Source organism: Vicia villosa, linkage group LG2 (genome assembly GCF_029867415.1).
Source record: "Vicia villosa cultivar HV-30 ecotype Madison, WI linkage group LG2, Vvil1.0, whole genome shotgun sequence".
NCBI classification, from domain to species: domain Eukaryota; kingdom Viridiplantae; phylum Streptophyta; class Magnoliopsida; order Fabales; family Fabaceae; genus Vicia; species Vicia villosa.
In genome coordinates this window covers 56,630,162-56,642,056 of record NC_081181.1, presented here as the reverse complement: position 1 = coordinate 56,642,056, position 11,895 = coordinate 56,630,162, and the positions used below count along the sequence as shown (strand labels likewise).

General features: G+C 48.1%; 1 protein-coding gene across 1 annotated transcript; it reads right to left on the bottom strand.

Annotated features, from left to right (window-relative positions):
• Nucleotides 1-7,248: 7,248 nt before the first annotated feature.
• LOC131649101 (uncharacterized) lies at nt 7,249-8,787 on the bottom strand. Its single transcript, XM_058918846.1, has one exon. The coding sequence runs from the start codon at nt 8,785-8,787 to the stop codon at nt 7,249-7,251; it is 1,539 nt and encodes a 512-aa protein (XP_058774829.1).
• Between the last annotated feature and the right edge of the window lie 3,108 nt (nt 8,788-11,895).

Below are 11,895 nucleotides of genomic sequence, written 5' to 3'. Positions count from 1 at the left end.
CCCCCGAGGAGACCCGGTCGTTGTTAGGTCGTGTCCGTTCGCCCTGCTTTTCCTCTTCTGTCTTGTGTTTTTGCTAACTCCTTTTATTTTTTCTTTGCAGATGCCATGCCGGAGAAGGAGGACACGGTCCTGAAGATGGCTCTGGATGCAAAGAGGAATCAGAAGAAGAAGAATCGGGGAACTGGTGCTGCAGAGAACTCGGCCTCAGCAGGTTCTCCTCGGATGAAGGAGGACGAGAGGGCTTCCAAGAGATCTCGTCCTACCGAGGGGGGACGCCATGAGCCGTCGAGCCTAGGTCCCGAGCGTGGCTTTGTATTACCTCCTTGCTACAGGGATGGAGGTTATTTTGAGAAGTTCCCCCTGGTTACCTCTCCGGATGAAGCTCGTCGGATCGGGGAGATGGACCCTCCGTCCCTTCAAAAACAGCTGGCGTGCGACAGTGCCGCCGTGATGAGGGTTTTGGGGATGGCCCAGATGTTAGCTAATGGTGGCTCGGGCTCGACCGAGGCCCTGAAGGAGGCGGAGGCGGCAAAGAAGACTGCCGAGGACAGGGTGAAGACCCCGGAGACTGATCGCAAGGAGTTGAAGAGAAAGATCGATGCGGTTCTCAAGCAGAAGGACGGGGAGATTGCGGCGGAGAAGAAAAAGCTTGCCGACCTTCAGCTTGAGTGGGCTCCCTCGGCTGACGAGTCGCCGGACGTGGCTGCTTTGCAGTCTAGGGCGGAGTTCGTGGAGAGGATAGATAGCCTGAAAATAAGCCTTGCTGACATGGCCGAAGTCGGCTTCGAGCGTGCAGTTCGTCAGCTGAAACTTCTAAACCCTGGCCTGAAGGAGGATAATATTGGGCTTTCTTCGAAGATTGTGGACGGCGTGTTAGTGCCCGAGTCTCCTGGGAGTGAAGAGTAGATAGTGTGTCCTTGGGCCTGCGTGCCTGTCTTCTTCGGCCTGCGCGCCATTTTATATTTTGTTGGGTAATGCCCGGATTACTTTGGGGGCCTGCGTGCCCGGCATTTTGATTGTAACTTTTGGACATCGTCGACCACGTTGGTCGGCAATTTTAATGTTTTATAATTTTGCTTGCTTATATCTGTTTATCTGCACCTTCAGTGTTATCGTTGTATGCTCGTGTTTTGATAACTTTCCTGTTGTGCTCGTATGACGAGGTATTTCCACCATACTTAGAATATTTTTCGATTGTTTTAGGTAACCGATGACTTATGCCCGGATACGCCGGAGAGTTACCTGTAAACTTGTGATATTATCGGTTTTGTGGACTATGCTCGGCCTAGATTGATTGCCCGGGCGTGTTGAGTACGGCCCGGGTGCGCAGAGCAGGTGTGCGCTGTTAGCGAGTACGAGTCCATGATCATGGCCAAGTCCTCGCGGCGTGAACGGTCCCATCGCGAGCTGGGGTTCTGCCATGCAGGTACTTCTGAAGGATAGAAAAACACTTAGAAAGGGGGGGGATTGAATAAGTGTGACTTTAAAATCTTGGACGATAAAAATAAAATGCACAATTATTTTTATCCTGGTTCGCTGTTAACGAAGCTACTCCAGTCCACCCCCGCAGAGATGATTTACCTCAACTGAGGATTTAATCCACTAATCGCACGGATTACAATGGTTTTCCACTTAGCCGCAACTAAGTCTTCCAGAGTCTTCTGATCACAACCTGATCACTCCAGGAACAACTGCTTAGTTCACTCCTAAGACTTTTTCTAGAGTCTACTGATCAACACGATCACTCTAGGCTTAGTTCACTCCTAAGACTTTCTGCTCAGCCAACTGCCAAGACTTCCTGCTCAGCCAACTGCTAAGACTTCCTAGAGTATACTGATCAACTGATCACTCTAGTTCCTTACAACTTAATGTAATCTATTCAAGAGTTTACAAATGCTTCTTAAAAGCGATAATCACAACTGTGATATTTCTCTTACAGTTTAAAGCTTAATCTCACTAAGATATTACAACAGCAATGTAGTGAGCTTTGATGAAGATGAAGATTCTGAGTTTAGATTTGAACAGAGTTTCAGCAAGTTAATTTGAATTGTCTTTGTGCGAAATCGTTAACCTTGCTTCTCATCAGAACTTCATATTTATAGGCGTTGAGAAGATGACCGTTGAATGCATTTAATGCTTTGCGTGTTCCGTACAGCTTTGCATTTAATGTTATACGCTTTTGTCAACTACCTCGAGCCTTGTTCACGCTGTGTCTACTGACGTAGCCTTTAGTAGCTTTAACGTTCCTTTTGTCAGTCAGCGTAGTCTGCCACGTGTACTTCCTTCTGATCTGATGTTTGTGAATACGACGTTTGAATATCATCAGAGTCAAACAGCTTGGTGCACAGCATCTTCTGATCTTCTGACCTTGAAGTGCTTCTGAGCGTGATACCATCTTCTGATCTTCAGTGCTTCTGATCTCATGTTCTTCTGATGCTTCCATAGACCCATGTTCTGATTCTGCTTCGACCATCTTCTGATGTCTTGCCAGACCATGTTCTGATGTTGCATGCTGAACCATTTGAGACACATCTTCTGAGCGCTGAATTATGCGTACTCTTTATATATTTCCTGAAAGGGAAATTGCATTGGATTAGAGTACCATATTATCTTAAGCAAAATTCATATTATTGTTATCATCAAAACTAAGATAATTGATAAGAACAAATCTTGTTCTAACAACTTCCACGGAGGGTCTAGGTGTAGAGTCTTCCGTGTGGTCGGTTCTCCCATTTTGTGGTAGTATCCGACCGTTGCTGTCATGGAGTTCTCGCGTTCGTACCTACGACGCGGGTCCATACCCGGTTAGCACCCGTGCTGGATACAGGCGTCCGGGGGTGTTAGGTCGGGTCTAACTATAGTAACGTCTGAGTTTTTCAGCGTTCCAGGACCGAGCAAGTTTTACTCCGAGGAGATCCTCGAGGTAGTAGGCGCCGTTCTCTGTTTTATCGTAAACTCGGTACGGGCCTTCCCAGTTTGGGGCTAGTTTGCCGTCGCGCGAATCCTTCATATTTCTGCGGAGCACTAGAGCGCCGACTTCGAATTCGCGCTTGATAACTTTGGTGTTGTAGCGGAGGGCTATTTGTTGTTTTAATTTTGCTTCTCGGAGGGAAGATCCTGTGCGGATCTCCTCGACCATGTCGAGCTCCTCTCTCATAGCCTCGTCGTTGAGCTCCTCTTCGAGGGGTGACTCGGTGCGCCGAGAAGGTTCTCGGATTTCCACGGGGATCACGGCTTCGGTACCGTAGGTTAGCCTAAACGGAGTTTCGCCCGTGCTCGAGTGGGGGGTTGTCCTATACGCCCAAAGTACACTATGTAGTTCTTCGACCCAAGCTTTTTTGGCTTCGCCGAGTCTTCTCTTTAGTCCTCAGAGGATGACTCGGTTGGCTGCCTCGGCTTGCCCGTTCGTCTGAGGGTGCTCGACTGAGGTGAAGTGTTGCTTCGTGCCGAGCTTGGCCACAAACTCTTGGAATTTTTTGTCAGTGAACTGGGTGCCATTGTCGGTGATTATGGCCTGAGGAACCCCGAACCGGGCGAGTATGTTTCGTTTGTAGAAACGGAGCACGTTTTGAGACGTGATCTTGGCAAGCGGCTCGGCTTCTATCCATTTCGTGAAGTAATCGACGGCTACCACGAGATATTTATTTTGGTACGAGCCGACCGGGAATGGTCCGAGGAGGTCCATTCCCCAGGTGGAGAAAGGCCAAGGTGATGATAGAGATTTAAGTTCGTTGGGGGGAGCCAAGTGCATGTCGGCATGACGCTGGCATTTGTCGCATTTACGGACATGTTCTTTGGCGTCTTGTTGCATGGTCGGCCAATAGTAGCCGGCCCTGAGGGCCTTCCTCGCTAGTGATCGGCCGCCGAGGTGTTGACCGTTGATCCCTTCGTGAAGCTCTTGGAGTATTTCGAGCGCTTGGGAGGCGTCGACACATTTAAGGAGAGGAATGGAGAAGCCTCGTCGGTATAATTTGTTTTCGATGATAGTGTACGAGCCGGCTCGCCTTTTAATGGCTGAAGCTTCCTTTGGGTCGGCGGGAAGTTCGTCTTTCGTGAGGAAGTTGTATACCGGGGTCATCCAGCAGTGGTCGTCCCCGATAGCGAATACTTGTGGAGTTTGGGCGCTTTTGTCTATGCTCGGCTTGGACAGGATTTCCTGGATCACCGACTTGTTTCCACCCTTTTTCCTTGTGCTCGCGAGTTTGGATAATATGTCGGCGCGTGAGTTATGTTCCCGGGGAATATGCTCGACCTCCGCTTTGGCGAATCTTTTCATTTTTTCTTTGACGAGCATGAGGTATTCGGCTAGTGTGTCGTTTTTGGCTTGGTAATCGCCGCTGACTTGGGATGCGACGAGCTGGGAGTCAGTATAGATCATGACTTCGCGAGCACCTACGTCCTCGGCGAGGCGTAGGCCTGCCAGGAGAGCCTCGTATTCGGCCTGGTTGTTTGACGTGGTGAAAGATAAGACCAGGGATACTTCGATGACGAGCCCCTCGTCGTTTTCTAGGATTATTCCGGCTCCGCTTCCCGAGTTGCTCGAGGCTCCATCTACGTAGATGGTCCATTTGTTTTCAGCGGGAGTCGGGCAGCTAGAAATTGAGGTCATCTCGGCAATGAAATCGGCGAGCGCCTGAGCTTTAAGCGCCTTTCTTCCCTCGTATTGGATATCGAATTCGGATAGCTCGAGGGACCATCTTAGCATCCTCCCGGCCATGTCTGGTCGGCTGAGGAGTTGCTTGATGGGTTGGTCTGTCCGGACGACAATGGTATGGGCGAGGAAATAGTATCTCAGCCTCCTGGCGGCCGTTATTAGGGCCAACGCGACTTTCTCTATCTGCTGATATCGCACCTCGGGCCCTTGTAGGGCTTTGCTCGTGAAGTATACGGGCTTCTGTCCGTCTTCCGTTTCTCGGATTAAGGTCGCGCTGGCCGCCTCGTTTGAGACAGCCAGGTAGAGATATAGGATCTCGTTGCCATCTGGTCGGGAGAGGACGGGCGGTTTGGAAAGTACCTGTTTGAGATGAGATAATGCCCGTTCGCACTCCTCGGACCATTCGAAGGTCGCTTCTTTCCGAAGCAACTTAAAAAAGGGGAGGGCATGCTGGGCGGATTTTGCGACGAAGCGGGATAGTGCTGTGAGCATTACGTTTAGTACTTGGATAGATTTTTTATTGTTAAGGGTAGGAAGTTCCGAGAACGCTTGGCATTTATCCGGGTTGGCTTCTATTCCTCGCTCGGTTAGGTAGAATCCGAGGAACTTGCCCGCCCGTACTCCGAAGGTGCACTTCTCTGGGTTAAAACGCATCTTGCAGGATCTGGCCTGCTCGAACACCCGTTCAAGATGTGCCGTGTGGTCGGCATCTTCTCGAGATTTGACGATCATGTCGTCCATGTATACCTCGAGGGTGTCGCCGATCTCTCCTCGGAAAACCTTGTTCATCATCCGTTGGTATGTGGCTCCGGCGTTCTTGAGTCCGAAGGGCATTACGTTGTAGTAATAATTGCCCGACTCGGTCATGAACGCCGTGCACTGCTTGTCGCATCTCGCCATGGGGATTTGATTATATCCTGAATAAGCATCCATAAACGACAATAATTTATAGCCGGCCGAGTTGTCGACCAGCCTATCAATATTAGGTAATGGGTATGCATCTTTGGGGCATGCCCGGTTAACATCAGTATAATCAACACACATTCTCCATTTTCCATTAGATTTTTTTACTAGTACAACGTTTGAGAGCCAAGTTGAATACTTGGCCTCGGAAATAAAATTTGCCTCTAGGAGGTCTTTTACAGCTTTCTCGGCAGCCTCCGCTTTCTCGGGAGACTGCCGACGCCTACGTTGAACTACTGCTTTTGCGGTCGGATTGATGGAGAGCTTGTGGCAGGCGACCTCAGGGTCGAGTCCGGGCATCTCTGCTGCGCTCCAGGCGAACAAGTCGGCGTTGTTCCTCAGGAAAGCTATGAGCTGCTTCCTCGGTGTATCCGAGATGTTCTTGCCGATCTTCATAGCCTTGTCGGGGTTGTCACCCAGGGGAATGAGCTCGAAATCCCCGTCTGGAATGGGCCGGATAGGGTGAGCTGTCTTCGGCTGTGGCTCTTCGCCGTTCTTTAGCTCTTCTTCTGTGAACCGAGCGTCGAGGTCGACTGAGCTGACGTCTGTGGTCGTCTGCCGATCTTCAGGAGGGGATTTATCTTCAGCCCTTGGTTTTTTGTTGAAGCTGGAGGGTGGGGCGATTAGCTCCAGTCCCTTTACTGATGCGTTGAATATCCTCCTAGCAGCTTCGATGTCGGCATTGACAGTGACTACTCGTCCCCTCTTCGTATAGAACTTCATCTTCAGATGAACGGTTGAGGGAACGACAGTGAGTTCGGCCAAAGTGGGGCGCCCGATGATGCAGTTGTAGAGGGTCTTGCAGTTTATCACCAAGAACCGTGTCTTGACTTGCCTGGAAGCTTCCCCCTCCCCGAAGGAGACGAGCAGTTCGACGTAACCCCACGGCTTTGTGGTTGTTCCGTTGAATCCTTGGAGGTCGGATCCCACGTAAGGAGTGAGATGTGAGTCGTCCAGCTGTAGGGTTTGGAAGAGGTGGGAGTACATGATGTCGACCGAGCTTCCCTCGTCGACCAGGACCCGTCGGACGTCGAAGTTCGCCATCCTTGCTCGCACGAGCAGTGGGATTGTGGCGTTCGGGGCGCCGTCGGGTAGCTCCTCCAAGTAGAAAGTGATCGGTTCTGACCTCCCTTTGAACCTCCTCAGGGTCGGGGTCAGGTCCGTGGTGGCGCTGATCAACTCGTCGAACTTCCTTTTCACGGAGCCGATTGTGAGGGAGCCAGGGTCCCCGCCGTTGGATATCAGCATTGCTGTCGGGAACCCTTCCCAGACGCTGAGGGCAGATGTCACTCCGACCGAGGGTATGAAGTCTTCTGGTCGGGTGACGGATAACGCCACCTGCAGCGGCCTGGCATTCGGTGAGTTGCCCTCGTCGGAGCTCCGACGGTCATTCCTTCTGGGAGGGTCTCCTCTCTTTGTGTACTTAGAAAGGTGACCCTCTTTGATCAGTGTCTCGATGGCGTCCTTCAGGTGTATGCACTCGTCCGTCAGGTGCCCGTGGCTCTTGTGATACTTGCAGTATTTGGACTTGTCGGTCCCCGGCCGGGAGGGATTCGGCTTCGGGGGCCTGATGTTGGAGTTTCTGAACTCGGCGTTTATGCACTTGGCCAGGATCTTCTCCCGTGAAACTTTCAGGGGGTATAGTCGTTGAAGCGCCCTGCTGGCCCTCTGCGCTCCTTTGTGTCGCGGGACCTGTCGTCCCTCTTTCTCTCGTTTGCTCGGGGCGCGGCGGACGGGTCTTGGCTCGAGCTCCGAGTAACGCCATTTCCCCTTGATGCTTTGACTGCGGCCGCTTCGCCCTCCTCGAAGGAGATGAAAGCCTGCGCCCTTTTCAAGATGGCGTTCATAGATCGCATTTTTTCGATCTTTATCGCTTTCCTGAATTCGCTGTCGGGGAGGAGCCCTCGCTCGAGGAGATACCTTTTCATGTAGTCGGTCGTCTCCACTTGGACGGCCTCCTTGTTGAATCTGTCGAGGTAGTCTCGGAGAGGCTCGTTGGTCCCTTGGACTACAGCTTCGAGGTTTGCCTCTGATTTCGGTTGACGGCGGGAAGCAGTGAAGTGACTCAGAAAGAGTTCCTTGAGCTCGGTCCAAGACGTGATGGAGTTAGGAGGGAGATTCCTGTACCAGGTCATTGCCCCCTTCCGGAGTGTGGTCGGGAAGATCCGACATTTGATGGAGCCGTGGACGGCGTGATACTCCATGACGGCCTCCAGGTTCCTGATGTGATCGTCGGGATCTGTAGTCCCGTCGTACGCATCCAAAGTCGGGGGTTTTTCCATTCCTCGGGGAAGGCGGGCCCTTCTGATGCTTTCGGATAAGGGGCTGCGGAATTCCTCCTCGTCGCTGGCGCCCGGAGAGATCGAGCGTGTGTTACGCCGGGCGGGTTCCTCCTTGCGAGGCTTCCTCCCTTTCCTAGCGAGCCTTCTTTCCTCTCTGTCAGGAGAAGGGCTCTCCTCCTCTGTGGGCTCAGGCCTCCGATTTTTCTTGCTCTTTCGTAGAGGGGAGCGCGAGTAGGACCTTTGGCGGCGGGATCTTTTCGGTGGAGATCGAGAGGAGGATGGTGAGCGTCGCCGAGTCTTCCTAGGCGGGGAGCGCGAAGAGGAGGAACGCGATCGACGGTGCCTCCGCGGGGGAGAACGATGACGATGCCTCTTCTCCAGTTTCTCAATCCGTTCGCCCTGGAGTCGGATGAGGCGGTTGGTCCGCTGCAGCTCTTTGAGGATGACGAGGGTTGAGGGGTCGGTTTCCCCACGGGCATCTGTAGCATCCCGAGTCTGCCGATGGTGAGTTCTCGGTCTCTCAAGGGAACGGGTGGAGGAGGAGGCAGTCTGCCCGTCCCTGTGGTCAGTCTCGTGTTGGACGCGAGTCAGCGGTTGTTCAGGCTGGGTTTGGATCAACTCGGCGTTCCGATCGTTCCGAGCTGTTTCCTCTCCGTTATTTTGAGGTTGGAGCTGCTCGGCCTCGTCATTCTGAGCCTGCTCGACGTGCTGAGGCGGTGGTCTTCTGATGGATTGGGGGGTCTCATGACCTGACCTCCCATTCCCTTCAGCAGAGCGCCGTCGTCCTCCCCGTCGATGCAGAGCCGGGTTGGATTCCTCGATCATTTCCGTGAGACGGAAAGGATCGGGGGTCGGGACGAGGACGGTGTTGTTGTTGTTGCCGGCCATGACGATCGAAGGATGGATTAGCTTTGATCTTTGTTTCTTTAAAGAAGGGGGAGCTTGTTCCCACAGACGGCGCCACTGATCGTACCTGATCAGAAGAGTCGTCAAGGCCTGCTCGGATGCTGGGTCTTCGTGAAGTGAGAAGGGGGGTGTACCTGCAAGGTACTCCAATGCCAAAGTAAGTTGACGAGCAAAGGAGCGCAAGTACTAGCTAAGAGTGAGTAAGAATTGAATACCTGACCCTCTAATCAAAGAGGGTATATATAGCCCCCAGCGCTGGGCCATGATCTCGCTATTGGGTTGGGTCCCCAAGCCCAACTAGGAGACTGCCAGGTTTCCTGAGCGGAAATATCGGAGGTGCGTGTATGCCCTCTGTCCTGGTTAACCGCTCCGAAGTTCCAGGGAGACGCGGTCTTTCAAGAGCCACGTGGAATCCGAGTCGTTCGGAGGGTTGAAGATGAAGGAACCCTGCGTGGAGCAGAGTCCTCGGCAACGAAGGTGTTTGCGGGGTCGTTAGTGCCGAGCATGTCGGGTGCCATATGCTCCGGGGATATAGGGCAGCCGAGCATGTCTAAGGTGGGCATCCTAGGTGCGTAGGAGGGTCGTAGAGGAACGTGGGCCTCTGAGGTTTATTGGGCCGAAAATCATATTGGGCCTAACCTTGGCCCAGTCCAGAACAATATATATATATAACATGTCATATGAGAATAATATTTTTATATGAGAATATGAGAATGAATCTGAATCATAATTTAAAATGAATGATTAATATATATATATTTACACACACATTAAGGCAAACATATATTTAACATTAATTTTTGGTGAATTCTTATCTACCCAACTCAAAAAGTTGGGTAAAGTTACATCCTTTATAAAATGATTTGAAAATTACAAACATTTATAGTATTTTAATAAATAATTAAATGTGTTAAATGAAATGAAATCATGTGATTGGTTGGAGGTACACTACCCAACTTTTTGTGATGGGTAGAGAAGTTGTCCCCTTAATTTTTACAATACCTATATACATTACTAAAATAGAATGTCATAATAATTAAGTTATAGTACCCTCTAAAATATCATATTAAATAAAATTTAATTCTATTTATATGTTTTTTGTTAGTGTATTTAAAGATATTAATTTAAAATAAGTTTTTAAATTGGATAACATAACCTATCAAATCAAAAAATTTAAAAATAACAAATTTAGTCTAAATAATAAATTTATAACATGTAATACAACAATGTTGAATTTTTACTTTTTTAAGCATGTTAGACGTCTTCTAAAACCAACATCAACACAACCACTTGAATTAATTTAGACCAATTTTTTCTCTCTAATTAACTATATAATTTAGAATATTACACATTACAAACAGGTGGACACCTTAATGAAACACCTTAGTGACTTTAATCGTATAACTACCACCTAGAACTTTTTGTTATTTTGTTGTTTACAATAATTTGAAAACATTATATAAATGTTTCTAGTTATGCTATTCCCTAAAAAAGAAAATAACCAACATACGCTTTTGGACACACTCCCTTCAATAATTGACACTAGCAAAAAAATAATTGAAAGAATAGGTCACCTAAAAAATGCAAATGATGTTAATAATGATAGAAAATGTGGCACACTAAAAGTAGTTTTACTCAACTTCTAGACAGTAACAGCTTTTTGGTTCACGGATCAATCTAGAAATTTGAACCTGAATTATAAAAAGTTACTATACGTGTATTCACAACAAGCAATGCATATTCCATATCATGGCTTCTTGTGCATGTAGAAACACAACTCTCAACTAAATTGTTTTTGTCAATGAAATTTGAATCTATAATATATTTTTTTTAAAGTGTGTTTGTCCTCATCTTTATGTCTTGGTGAACTTTCCTCATCTTAATGTGTGTGTAACATAACTTTCTTCCAGAAAGACATGTTTGCAATATAGATAGATTCACGGATTAGTTTTTTGAGCCCCTAAATCATTTGCATTCTTTGGAGAAGAGACCCTTATCCCACGGCAAACATTCACAATGAGACAATAACTTCATTTTGGCTATGAGTAAGTAGTGTGTAACATCCTTACCCATGTGACCTTTTTTGGTTTCTGTCACTATGGAATGTTCATTGTGTCTTTTAGAACAGAACTGCATGCCAAATAAGTACTATAATCCATTATGCAGGAGAAAATGATGTTGTACGATATTGTTAAGAAAATTTAAAATATGTAATTGGTTTACATGGATTAGATTAATGTCTCAGAATTCACCGATGTTAAAAATGTCTATGTGGAATTTGTTCCGTACGAGAATTAGAATTGTTGATGAGATTCTGGATGTGGTGGTACAGATCTTTGATAGGTTGCACAAAGGTGGACCAGCAAGATTAACACTCCAACGCAGAATTCAGTTAGTGAATGAAAAGAAATTAGAGTGAATTATGATTAAAATCGTACTTTGAGATTGCACACGTGGTGACTTATATATGACAGACAGTCTTTGGGCCTGTTCAGCATTAGATTGTGGCCGGTTCATAACTATTGCCCACAAGGCTTGTCGTGGTGTGAGAGACGGGAAACCTTGCAAGAAGCTAAATATATCGGGCTTTTTTTGTTAGTATCCTTGTGTTGAGAAGAGGAGGAGATTCATGGAACATGTGCATTAAATGTTAGTCTCGTCATTGAAATGTTTTGCAGAGTTTCCTTACATATGGCCCTAGGTTTTTAGGCTAGGGTGTGGCATTTCCAAAGATGCTCGAGCGCACTCAAGTATCGTTACATTTCTAAGACGAGATATAACCGTTGATTTTCATCTTCCCATTTTCCTTTATTTTTTTATTTTGCTCCCTTGTTCTCGTATATAAAAATTATTTCTCCATTTCAAATTATTTTTGCTCGTATTTAGCATTGAGACTTATTTTATTCCCGCAAACCCTTTAGCCCTTCTTTGAACTGTGGTGATTTCAAGTTTTGTTATTTTCTCCTTTGTATCCAGGTTCTGTGTTTCTGGTTCACTGTCACTTCCAAGTTTCACTTGCTTTTCATTCGTTCCTTCACTTCGCCTTTTTAGTCAGGTATCATCTCTAATTGCCTTTTCTTACATTTCGCT